Here is a 12917-nt window from a genome sequence, read left to right as displayed (position 1 = left end):
GCACTATGTCTCATAAACCTTATATCCAAAAATTAACTTGATCCAACAGTTAATGAATAAATCACTATGTTTCTCAAACTCGCTTAAGAAAAATAAGAATGAGTTTGTTCACTTTTTTTCTTTGATTTTTTTCCCTCTTTTTCTCACTCTTTAGAATGAATCACTCCACTTAATATAAGTGAGAAAAAAAATTAACCACATGTAAATCTTTCTCCACTTAAAAAGAGAGTCCAATAATACCAACAATATTTGAGATAGTTGGTTCTTCATATTACAACTTCAAAAAAAAAACATCAATGTTAAATCAGTTTTACACATGTATTCGTAATTCCAAAACTGGAAATGATTAAGGATCTGCTTTTTAAAATTTTTGTAAAAAATAATTTTTATAATGTTATATAATTTTGTTTAAAAAAAATTATAAATAAATTTTATAAAAAAGTTAATTTAAATAATTTTTTTAAAATATTATTTTAAATATATCATTCTTTTACTATAATTTTTTAATATTAAAATTTTAAAAAATAGCTTAAATTTAAAATTATTTTAAATAATTTTTTTATAAAAATCATTTTTAAGACATATCATTTTATAAAAATTGTGATTTCAACTATGTTATAATTTTATAATAGTATATCATAACTAATCTTTTAATTTATGAAAAATGAGTTTAAATTTTTTAAATATTTTATAAATTTTTTTATATAAACCAATTTTTAAAATAAAAAAAGTTATTTTCTTAAAACTGAAACAATTAAAAAATTTAAATTATTTTAAAAATACATTTAAAAAAAACTAACTGCCCTAGAACAGCTGGCACAGTAACTTTGTGTAATCTCAATTCCACAGTGTCATAATTAAGTTCGCTATTTGGGTAACAATATTACCAATAATTTGATTTTCCTAGTAACAAATAATCTATAATGTAAGAAAATTTGTTGTTATGAAAATCACAAAAATACTCTTTCGTTATCTTAGTCTAAATTATAAATTTGAGGGCAAAAAATGTCTTTTTGTTGGTTTTTTCCAACTCACTTTTCACTTTCCAACTCACTTTTCATTTTTCACTTTCTCACTTTCTCACTTTTCACTTTCCAACTCACTTTTCACTTTTCACTTTTCACCTTTCACTTTTTATTACATTATTATTATTAATAAATTATTAATCAAAATATTCCAATAAATTATTTTTTGATAACAATATTATTATGATCATTTTAAAAGATTGTTAATTTACATTTAAAATATTATTTAACTTTTAAAAATTAACTTTAGTAATTGAATATTAATAACGAAGAAATATAATTTGAAATAATTTTTATTTTAAGATACAATATTTTGTAAGAAAGTAATAATATTTTTAGTTTAAAAAAATATTTTAATTAAAATGAATTTAAAAATATACTTGAAAAGATGTGTTATTGGATAAAATACAAAAATGTGTGTCACTTATCATTAACTTTAATTTATATAATTCAAAATATTATTATATTAATATATGTCATTAATGAAGTTTATACTATTAAAATAATGTTTGCACAAATAGATATTAGAAAAATTATTTGTTATTGATGTCATTTCACAAATATATGTTATCAATCTAAATAGAAGAAATATATATATATATATATATATATATATATATATATATATATATATATATATATATATATATATATATATATATATATATACGGAAAAAGTGTATTATTTATTCAATTGTAACATACGACTATTATTTATAGTCAAATTCTATTGAATGCAATTATTTTGTTAATAATTTTATGGATGATAATTATTATTTGGCAAAGAAAAAATAAATGCAATAAAATTTTAATAAATTTCTTTTCTTCTAATATAAAAATTTCTTTTCCTCTATGAAAAATATACATTTGAAACAAATGCGCATCTAATACTAGAACCCGTGCATGTATGGGTTTGTTAGTAGTATATTTAACAAATAAAAAATTTTAAACAAAAGAGTACTAGAAGATGGTATCATTAATTAGCTATGGCAAGCATTCACCAAAAAAAAATGGTATGATGATCACATGGGTTGGGTTGTCAGTTGTCTCGTAACACACAACATTAGCCTACATCACGCTTATTTGCCTTCACACACAATTGAACTTGTCTTCCATACACTTTTCTTTTTTACTCATTTACCATCTCTCATGATAAATCAAAATACTAATACATGGAATTTTTCAATAAATACATTAATACTAATCTCCTAAATCGAAAATAACTATAATCAACAATAAAAAAAACTCTCTTCTAAAGATTTAACACTGTCACATATCATAGGTGAATCAGAATCGAAAACCTCTAATTAAATTGCATCTGATGACTTTACGCAACTATTAATTTATCTGATATTTCCATTCGATATTTTTGCATAACTACCAACTCAAAAGGACAAATATTGTTAAGTGTAATAAAAATGAATATAAAGATTAAGAATTACGGATATATTGTCGCTACCTTAGTAGTTACGTTACGTTACAAATACCCATCAATTTAGGCAGCAACAACAAGTAGTTTTGTATTGTAATTTGTGAAATTGATTTTGAGAGTTGTAAGTCCTCTTTTTCTTCTTGTCTCACACCTTATTTCCAAACAACCACTCTCTTTTCACTCTCCTCCATTCTTTATACCAACTCACTCTCTCACTCTCTATTCAAACCTTCTACTTCCTTTTCATTTCAATTTCGATTTAGATTTCGGATCGTTTTTTAAGGTTAGTAAGTAAAGTTGCATTGATGTTTATGATTGATTAAGTAATTAATGCGGTGATTATTTTTGGTAATTGTGGATTAGTAGCGATGTTTAAGGGTGATGATGAAGTGTAGATTTGAGAAATGGGATGTGTGATTGGTCGTCAAGCAGTTACATCAGAGAAGAAGGGTTTGGGTGGTGAGAGTAACAGGAAGGTTGATGAGGTTGATAATGGTGGTGGTGGTGATAGGGTTCAGGTGGCGACTCGAGGCGAGAGTAGGAGATCGAAGGCGAATCCGAGGCTGAGTAATCCGCCGAAGCATTTACTTGGGGAGCAGGTTGCTGCTGGATGGCCGCCTTGGCTTACTGCTGTCTGTGGGGAAGCTCTTAGTGGATGGATTCCGCGAAAGGCGGATACCTTTGAGAAAATTGATAAGGTGCTTTTCTGTTTTGGTATTATTATTATTTTTTCTATACTTGATTTATGGATCATGCTTTATCTGGAATGTGATTTGAATTGCAGTTCGTTAGTGTGGATCATTAAGATGTGGAAATGTGGTGTTAAAAGTAAAATTCATTATGAATCATGGATTATTGATCTGTTTGTAATTTGTTGTAGAATTAGCTAGAGTTGAATTCCTGCATTTTTGTGTCCAGAATTTGCGTTTAGAGAGAGTGTTGATGTAGTAGAAAACTACGTAACACTGACACCTCTGGAAAAAAAGGCGTGTCTGTGTCAGAATCCGTGTCAGAAACTAACACCGACACTTATGATTATGTTTAATTTTTTCAATTTTTTCATATTATTACTAGTGTCGACTGTCACTGTTGGTGTCATGTTTCCGGTGTCCGTGCTTCATAGGTAGAAAATACACTTAGGTGATTTGGGCATATAGAGAGAAGACTTGTAAATTTTATAGTAAGGAGAGTAGATTAGATGGAGAGGAGTCAAACAATTAGAGGTAGAGGAAGACCTAGAAAAACCATACGAAAAGTTATTAAGAAAGATCTCAGAGTTAATGATTTGGATAGAAACATGGTACTGGATAGAACATTATGGCAAAAGTTGATTCATGTAGTCGACTCCACTTAGTGAGATAAGGCTTTTTTGTTGTCGTTGTTGTTCTTGAGTTTGAGCCTTAGAGGAACTTTTGTAGTGTAGAATCTTGCATTTAAGTTTTGAATATGATTCTTGTCTCTTAATGTTGCTTTTACTTTAGATTGGGCAAGGAACTTATAGTAATGTGTACAAAGCTAAAGACTCAGTGACTGGGAAAATTGTTGCTCTCAAGAAGGTTCGTTTTGACAATTTGGAACCTGAGAGCGTTAAGTTCATGGCTAGAGAGATTCTTATTCTGCGAAGGTTGGATCATCCAAATGTTATTAAGCTGCATGGTTTAGTTACATCAAGGATGACTTGTAGTTTGTATTTGGTGTTTGATTACATGGAGCATGATTTAGCTGGACTTGCTGCAAGCCCGGAAATCAGGTTTACAGAGCCTCAGGTTAGACCAGGTTTGACTAGATGATTTCATAATTGCTTGTTATTTTTCTTTGGTATTTGGTACACTTTCTTTTCAAGCAGTAGAATTTGATGTTTCCAGAAAATTGCGCCTTCGATTGCAGATAAAATGTTACATGAATCAGCTGCTATCGGGACTTGAGCATTGTCATAACCGACATGTACTTCACCGTGATATTAAAGGATCAAATCTTCTTGTTGATAATGAAGGAGTACTAAAGATTGCTGACTTTGGGTTGGCATCCTTTTTTGATCCAAACCATAGGCATCCCATGACTAGTCGTGTAGTTACACTTTGGTATCGGCCTCCAGAGTTGCTTCTTGGTGCTACAAGTTATGGTGTCGGCGTAGACCTTTGGAGCGCCGGATGCATTTTAGGAGAGTTATTGGCTGGGAAACCAATTATGCCTGGTCGTACAGAGGTGACAAACATCTTACATATCTCATTTTGTTGGCCTTTTCCTAACTTAGATATCTCAATAATTACCAAATTGTGCTGTCCACAATATACACCCAATTGATTCCAAAAAATATAAAAAAATTGTATGCAATCATTATAATTTTACTACTATATTTTCCTTTTTAAGTTGCATACTAGATTGTATGTTTACTTGTATACTAGATTGAATGTTTAATTATATTCTATCTCATGCATAGTCTAAGAATTTTAAATTCCTATACTATAAATAAGTTCTTTGAAATCACAACTGATTTTTCTAATTCCTTACTTGCATAGGTTGAGCAACTGCATAAGATATACAAACTATGTGGTTCACCATCTGATGAATACTGGAAGAGGTCAAAGTTGCCCAATGCTACGTTGTTTAAACCTCGAGAGCCTTACAAGAGATGCATAAGAGAGACATTCAAAGGTTTTCCGCCATCTGCTCTACCCCTTGTTGATAATCTTCTTGCAATTGATCCTGTAGAACGGAAAACTGCCTCAGATGCTTTAAGAAGTGAGGTGAGCTTTTTGAAAATTTCTAGCTTTGTAACTAAATAACCATTCAATAGCAGAAACCGCCATTCTCTCTTTCTTCATCTTCTATAATCTTTCTGTATTCTTTCTCTGCAATTATCCTCGCTTTACCAAATGTAGACAGTCCAAAATCAATGCAATACTACTGGCCTAGCCATGTATGAATTTATAAAATGTAACTATGTTGAATTCGATTCAGGTGTTATTCTTGTTGAGTTACATCTACTTTGCTTGTCTGCTCCTACATTTTGCAGTTCTTTATGACAGAACCTTATGCTTGTGATCCTTCTAGTCTTCCAAAATATCCCCCAAGCAAAGAAATGGATGCTAAAAGACGGGATGATGAAATGAGGAGGTATTTCTGCTCTAAAGTTTCCATTCTGCATATTGGAAGTATTTGAATATATTTAAATAAGCTTTCTTTCTGCATGTCTCATCATCACTAAGATACTTTTTGTTTCCATATATGTTCAGACAAAGAGCTGCAAACAAAACTCGGGCTGATGGTTCAAAGAAGCATCGTTCTCGCGATCGTGCAGTGAAAGCTTTTCATGCTCCCGAAGCCAATGCCGAGCTTCAATCCAATATTGATGTATGTGCAAACAAATTATTAATTTTTATAATCACTAGCACATGAATGATGCTTTAGTTTATACACTTATTTAAGAATGCTTAAGGAATGGAAAAATCTGCAACATTATGATATTGTGACTTAAAAGTAAAGTCGATTACATTCGTTTCTATGATTTAATGTGTAACAGAGAAGACGTCTAATCACTCACGCAAATGCCAAGAGCAAGAGTGAAAAGTTTCCTCCACCACATCAAGATGCAACACTAGGTGTTCCTTTGGGATCTTCGCATCGTATTGATCCAGAAACTATACCTGCAGATGCATCTTTCATTTCAACCACATATACTTATTCAAAGGAACCATTCCAAGCTTGGTCGGGTCCAATTGGTAATGCTGCTGATATTGGTTTACCGATGCGAAAGAAACACATTGCAGGAGATGTATTAGATTTATCAAAATCACCAAAAGGTATTCTCAAAGACAAGTTTAAAGGAAAGGGAATTATAGCTTAGATATTTAGTACATTCTTATAGAATCAATTTAAGTACATTTTTAGGCCTACCCACTTGCTGAGAAAGTTTCCATTGAATGTGTTCCATTGTCCTGCTATGTGCTCACTTTCTGAGAGTATAAGATAGTTGCTTATCAGCAAGTGATGATATAAGAATAATCTGTCCCCATTTTTAGTTACACCTTCAAAGTATACACCATAATTTCTTTTCTTTTTCTCAATGAAGCTTTTTTTCTTCTTCTTATGTTTAAACTGTTAGTATGGTGAGAGAATGAATTACCATGATGTACATATTGATTTTAGTATTAAGGAATTTGGTGTTGTTAATATCTAAATTGTGTTTAATTTGTTGAGAATTGTATCAAGTCTTGAGCTATATTTGTGGCCTTGTTTCAGCACTGATTGGTGGACCAAGTCAAAAAGATTTTGTAATACTTTGACACCAGTATAAATAAAAAAATCCATCTTATAATTGTGTTATGAATTGAATCTTATATTCTTATGGTGTATTGGAATGAGATTTTAATAGATTATTTTAGGGGAAAATTTCTTTGAAAATTTTAAAAGATTTTGTAAAATTATATTGATTTTTTAAAGATTGTTTATGATTTAGGCTTTTTTTTTTTTATGGAAATTTCTTTATCCACCTCCTAACCTTCTTAGTCACCTCTGGCGAATTTACAAAAATACCCCTTGTTTCGGAAGTTCATTTCCGAAAACGTACTTTTATTGGAAAAAAAAGTGTTTTCGGAAATGCATCTCCGAAAAGGTGAATATTTTAATGAAAAATATTGATTTCGGAGATGCATCTTCGAAATAAAGTTGTTTTTCAGAAAATTGGTGTATTCGGAAGTTCATCTCCGAATTCACCCCCCTTGGAGGAATTCGGAAATGCACTTCCGAAATAAGGTCTGGACAGAAGAAAAATAACAAACAAGAACGATTCGCTTTATTTAATCAGATGAAGCTTACATCGATCACATTACATAAGATTAAAGTTACATATTGTTAAACACAGGTAGGTGAGGATGAGTCAACATTTTGATAACGTCGGCCCCCGATCTTTGAAGTTTCGCGCCCAACTCGATCGGACCCTTCGAAGAAAATCGGTCGAACTTTGTCCACAAAACCACTAAATCTTCGTCGTTCTTGATCTCAAAAGGTGTGAACTCAATGTCTCCCTCGTCGTTAAGCGATGGCGAGCGGTACTCGAGCTTGACAACCTTTCAATTTTCGGGATATTGCAATAGCATGTGGAGCGACGTTATCAACTCCGCAAACGGCGTGTCGCGCGAGAAGCGAAATTGGAACGACATCGGGTAGCCGGTGGTGAAGTAGACGAATGCTAGGTGGGGGTAGGTTGGTGTCATTTGTGTTTCTAGGTGTGAAGAGGATGAAGAAAAGTGTGTTATATTTATAGACTTATTGGAGTAATAATGGCCCAACAAACCTTATCTTGCATTCAGTGGATGTTTCGGAAATGAACTTCCGAAAATTGGAGGCAGACTAGTATATTTCGGAAGTTCATTTCCGAATTATGCAGAAACATGCATAAATTTTGCATTTTGTTGATTGCTTAGTGTTTTGTGTATTAAATACAAAAGGAATTCAAAATAGACATAAATTAGACAATGATGACATAGAACATACTTATATTATATATGTATTGAATCGGTCCGATTTTACATGACAAACAACAATACATACAAAAATGGTCATTACAAACAAAAAACGATCCGGAACAAACTAAAATTCACCGAACCAATCGGTGGATCCTAAGTCCAAAATAGGTACGTTCTTCGACCGCTCTCTATTTTGCTCGCGCTCTTGGCTCATCATTTCTTCAAACTCCGCCATTCTTGAAATGAAAGGATCCGGCCAAGTCTCCGCCTCATTTGAACGATGTGTCGTCCATTGACAAGAAGTAGCCGGTATAGGACACCCCGATTTCAAAAACACTTGGACGAAGTACCGCGATCGTAGATACCCGATGCATATGATGTGGCTCGACGCCTCCAATGGCGATCGACTATGAAGTGGAAAGAAAGTCTCACTTAGTCCAAACCTCGTCAAATCGACACACACCATATCATATGCACTTGCTATTAGATGACCCATATCGGGGAATGACATCCACTTCGAAACCGGAGCGATACCGGTAAGTGATGGAACAAGTGAATCATGAATTTTCGTAAACTTTTCTTGATTTTCATATAGTCGGCCGTAGATGTCTCGATACGAAGTCAACTCCGCAATAAGTTCCCGTCAGACTAAAGTGTGATTATTTTCCCCTTTACCGAGCAAACCCGCAACGGCCCGATATCCACAATTATCGTCGCCTCCAACATCAACGATGTTATCGATATATTTGTGCATAAAAAGTGGCATCTCATCAATGTAGACTATCGGTGATTTTTTGATCGGCGGTGTGCGAGGTGGCTTCGAAATACGGGCTCCTTTGTTACCACTACACTTGAACTTCGATGTCGGTGAATCCGGGAATGATGCATCAACATGTTCAAAGTAGGAAGAAGATCGTTTTGTTGATGTGTCTTCTTGTGTAACTTTGGACTTTTTCGGTGCACCTTTCGTTTTAACCAGTTGAGATGGCGGTTTCAAATCGGTGGTCTCCGGAAATGCAATTTTTCGCAATTGTTCTTTTATCTGCATTTTCATTGTGTCATCCGCTTTAGAAAACTTCTCCATTATCACTTCCAACTCGTCGGAGATGGTGATTTTGGAGTCATTTTCTTTCGGCGGGTCAAAATCATCAAAACGAAGCTTCTTCCAATGGTCGGCTACCTCATCCATGCGTATTGGTGAATTCAACTTCTTCTTTTTTGAAAGTATACAAGCACATGGAAGGCCGTATGTCTTTCTAATGGTGCACCCACATAAAGAATTATCCGGACCCGTGGTCTCCGACCGCTTTGCTTCATGAAACAAAAAATTCAAACCCGATCGGGATATGTTGTAAATCAATTGGGAGAATAAAATTTGGCCCTTATACTGGTGTTCCATAACCGTATTGCTCCGACCGAACGATGTTTGAATTTTATTGTGTTGATTTTCAAGCATTTGGTTCACGGTGTCCCATCCCCGACACAAATCTCCCTTGCTATCACCCAACCACCTCTTGAAGACCGCATGTGCGGATTCAACTCGGTTAGTCGTGGTGCAACCAAGATGTCTAACTCGATTTGTCCAAGCGCACATGACTTTTTCCCTTACTTTGTCAAGAATGGTGGATTCGACGCAATGACAAAAAGTCTTAATGGAGCCACACAAAGACCTAAAGTGTACCAATTTCTCGGTATACACCTCTTCGGAGTATGCATCTAAAATTTCCCTCCATGCCGCCATTATCCTATCAACCACAACACCGGCTTTGATAACTTTACCGTTTTTGTCATACCCCAAAATTTGCCCATTACATTTTCATACTCAAGCTCATTTGAATATCAAAGTCCCAATACTCGGCTGAGTATACACTCTCCTAAAACAACAACCTTCCAACTAGGGTTTTCTCTTTCTCAAAGAAAAGTCAGGTTCTGATGCCTCCAATGGACTCCATGGCCTCCCATATGATTCAAATGATCCTCATGCCAATTTTCAAGCTCTGATTCACAAGATTGCTCAGTCTACAGTTCAAAGGATCAATAGTCGACTAGTTGACCTAAAAGTCAAACTATGGTCAAACCACAGTCAAAACTTCCGATTTTTGGTCAACATCCTCAGTATGGAGTATAATTCATCACTTGATCAAGGATTGATCATGATTCATCAAGAAAAGCTCCAGAATCATCAAGAACCTGAGTTTCTAAATTAGGGTTTTTAAGGAAAAAGTCAACTGAACTTTGACTGGCCATAACTCCTACATGGAACATCAGAAATTTCCCATCCAAATCTCAATTTGAAGGAAATTGAATTCTCTACAATTTTGTCTCTCACATGCCAAGGCCAAAAATGCTTCATTTGAGAGATATGAGCCAATACGTTACAGGTCCCTCTAAAGGATCGCGAAAAAGTCATTTTTTCTCAAAGCTCATAACATGAACATGGTAGACTCAATCGAGATGAAACCAAAAGGAGCCTATAGAGGACTCTTTAAGCTTTCTAAAGAGTCTAATAACACCTTCATATGACAAATTTTGAATGACTTATGGCTTGCGCAAGTTGGGCAATTTTTGAGAAATTCACATGGATCAAATTGAAGAATTTTGAGTTTTTGAACCAATGGGTCTAATTTTTGGATCCTAAGCTTATCCATAGGTTAATTCAAGGCCCATAAATATATTATTTTATTTTTATGTATTTTATTTATATTTATGTGAATTTCCATTCATCTAAATGTTAAATAAAATAAATAAAATATAAGATGAATATATTTAAAATCAATGATTTATTTTCCAACAATATCAAGTGACCAAATCATCAAATAGTGAGTTAAAATTCGTGTAAAGCCTAATTGGTACAAGATTAGATTCAAAAATTCAAAAATAGAAAGATTTTATGGTGATTTTTCAATCAAATTTTCCAAATATTTTTCTCTCACAAAACTCATGATCCAAATCCTTATTTCCAACCCTAACTGATCACATATATAAACACCAACATATGCAGCCAGAGGGGACGAAAAAAATTGGCAGCAGCAGCTAGGGTTCCAAAGCTCACAAATCTTAAAACTAGGGCACAAAAAATTTTTCGATTTCACCAAGATTCAGGTTCTCCCATTCACTCCATTCAACTTCCAAGGGACTATAAGGTAGGTTCAGGTGATATTCATGCCTTGTTCACGTCCAAGAATCATGTACCATGATCATTAACTTCATACACATTCTTGCACTATCGTATCCTGTGTTTCAGTTTGTTTTAATGTATACTAATTGTTTGTACAAGTTCCTAATAAGATTCAGAACGCATTTGAACCAGTAGACTGAAGCTTTGAGGCCTATAACCGAAGACGCCATTGTTAGGGCGTGATACTAGCATAGCTTCGTATTCCATTCTACGAGACAATTCAGTCCACAACGACACCATATTCGTGATCAGGAGCATTTTTTAATGTAATCTGGGCGTTCAGTTTTCTGGATTAACGTTGTTTTCGCAGGTTTCCATGTTCAAAGGTTTTTTCGCAGCTAAATTCGCAGCAAGATGCGTGACTGAATCCGCAGGTAATATGAAGAAGGTGATGAACAGTTATTTGGACCCATTGACCGCGCATGGAGGAACGTTATTGGATGGTCAGAATCTTTATCTTCTCTCCCTACGCATTATTGGCTAGTCGTATCCACGTGGGCCCGGTTTGACTTGACTTTGAATTTTCCAGTGTTTTATGTGTTTTTCTATATAATTATATTTTGTTGATATATTAACAAACTCAGAAAGTGGCAAAGCTGGCAAGGAGTTTGTTTGTTAACCTCTATGACCTGGGTTCGAACCCAGTATATGGCAATATTTTGTTAAATTTCCTTGCAGGTTTACGCTCCCAGATCCAATGCGTGCAGTCCACACGCGCATATGATGCACCGTCCAATCCCCACCGTCTGATCACCAGCACAAACGATCCAATGCCCAGGAAGTTGCATACTCACCATGGACCTTCACAAGCCATCCACACTAGATCTGAAGCTAAGTTTCCTTAATTCCCTTTTATTCCTAATCACATGAATTCTTTTATTTATTTTTCTTTCTTTCTTTTATAAAAATTATTTTATCTTAGCCTTTTTATTCTCATATAACAATTTTATTATAACAATTTTATAACCAATAATTTTTATTCGAAAACTCGATTTTCCTCATAACTTTAAAATAATTGTTTCTAACCTTAAAAATTATTATTTTGAAAATACTTTTAATCTATTAATCCTTTTTAGGTTTGTTAATCTCGATCCATTTATAAACCTTAATAGTTTTAGGCTTACCGGTAGGTATTATCCACTAACAAACCTTACAAACCTTTGTTGGGTCACAATAAGTTTTCTTAAAAAACCTTTAGGGTTTGTAAACCTTTAGGGTTTGTGATCAACTAGGGTTTAGATCAGTCAATGCACTAACCTTTTTCTGTTTTTGTTCAAATTTTCAGGATTAATCAGGATTCTCCGACTACGCGCCCTGCCAATAAAAAAGCTAAGTTCTGATTCCCTTTTTATTATTAAAATTATTTTATCTTTTATTTTAATTTTTGCCTTATGGTTTAAATTATGATTGGTTTCAACGGTCAATGAATTACTCATACACTTACCACTATTATTTTCCATTTTAATTTTCAGAATTGATCGAGGGTTCGAGGAAGATCAAGGCATTCAAGAATTTTTGTTAATTATCGTTCTCCCTTATTTTTTGCCTTAATTTCCCCCATCCCCGCAGGTGTTTATTGTAATAGCGTAGGAGCTTTTATTTTTCTGCCTTTAATTTCCGTAATATTAACTGCGTGGTTAGTAATCTTAGGGAGTGCAAGCCTTTAACAGAGTTAGGATAACTAATTACAAGATTAAATATCTGAATTAACCACGTGATTGTGCCACACACGCACCTTTAGGGTAATCCCTCTGGTTGCCTTGTTGCCTTATTACTGTTGCCTTGTTGCCTTAAATTTGTTGCCTAAGAATAGT

The 12917-nt window shown here is 33.8% G+C and overlaps 1 protein-coding gene across 3 annotated transcripts; it reads left to right on the top strand.

Annotated features, from left to right (window-relative positions):
* Positions 1-2549: 2549 nt before the first annotated feature.
* On the top strand, positions 2550-6783 carry LOC131610633 (probable serine/threonine-protein kinase At1g54610). Of its 3 annotated transcripts, none has more exons than XM_058882633.1 (8): positions 2550-2740; positions 2824-3155; positions 3939-4223; positions 4345-4662; positions 4977-5204; positions 5474-5574; positions 5694-5811; positions 5981-6783. In XM_058882633.1, the coding sequence occupies exons 2-8, from the start codon at positions 2862-2864 to the stop codon at positions 6302-6304; spliced, it is 1668 nt and encodes a 555-aa protein (XP_058738616.1). In that variant the 5' UTR covers positions 2550-2740; positions 2824-2861; the 3' UTR covers positions 6305-6783. The 3 variants fall into 3 exon arrangements, with proteins under 3 accessions (XP_058738616.1, XP_058738615.1, XP_058738614.1); XM_058882632.1 differs by having other exon boundaries at positions 2821-3155; XM_058882631.1 differs by having other exon boundaries at positions 2551-3155.
* Positions 6784-12917: the final 6134 nt, after the last annotated feature.

The sequence above is a fragment of the Vicia villosa genome, linkage group LG6, assembly GCF_029867415.1.
Source record: "Vicia villosa cultivar HV-30 ecotype Madison, WI linkage group LG6, Vvil1.0, whole genome shotgun sequence".
In the NCBI taxonomy this organism is placed as follows: Eukaryota; Viridiplantae; Streptophyta; class Magnoliopsida; order Fabales; family Fabaceae; genus Vicia; species Vicia villosa.
This window is presented reverse-complemented; position numbering and strand designations above follow the sequence as displayed.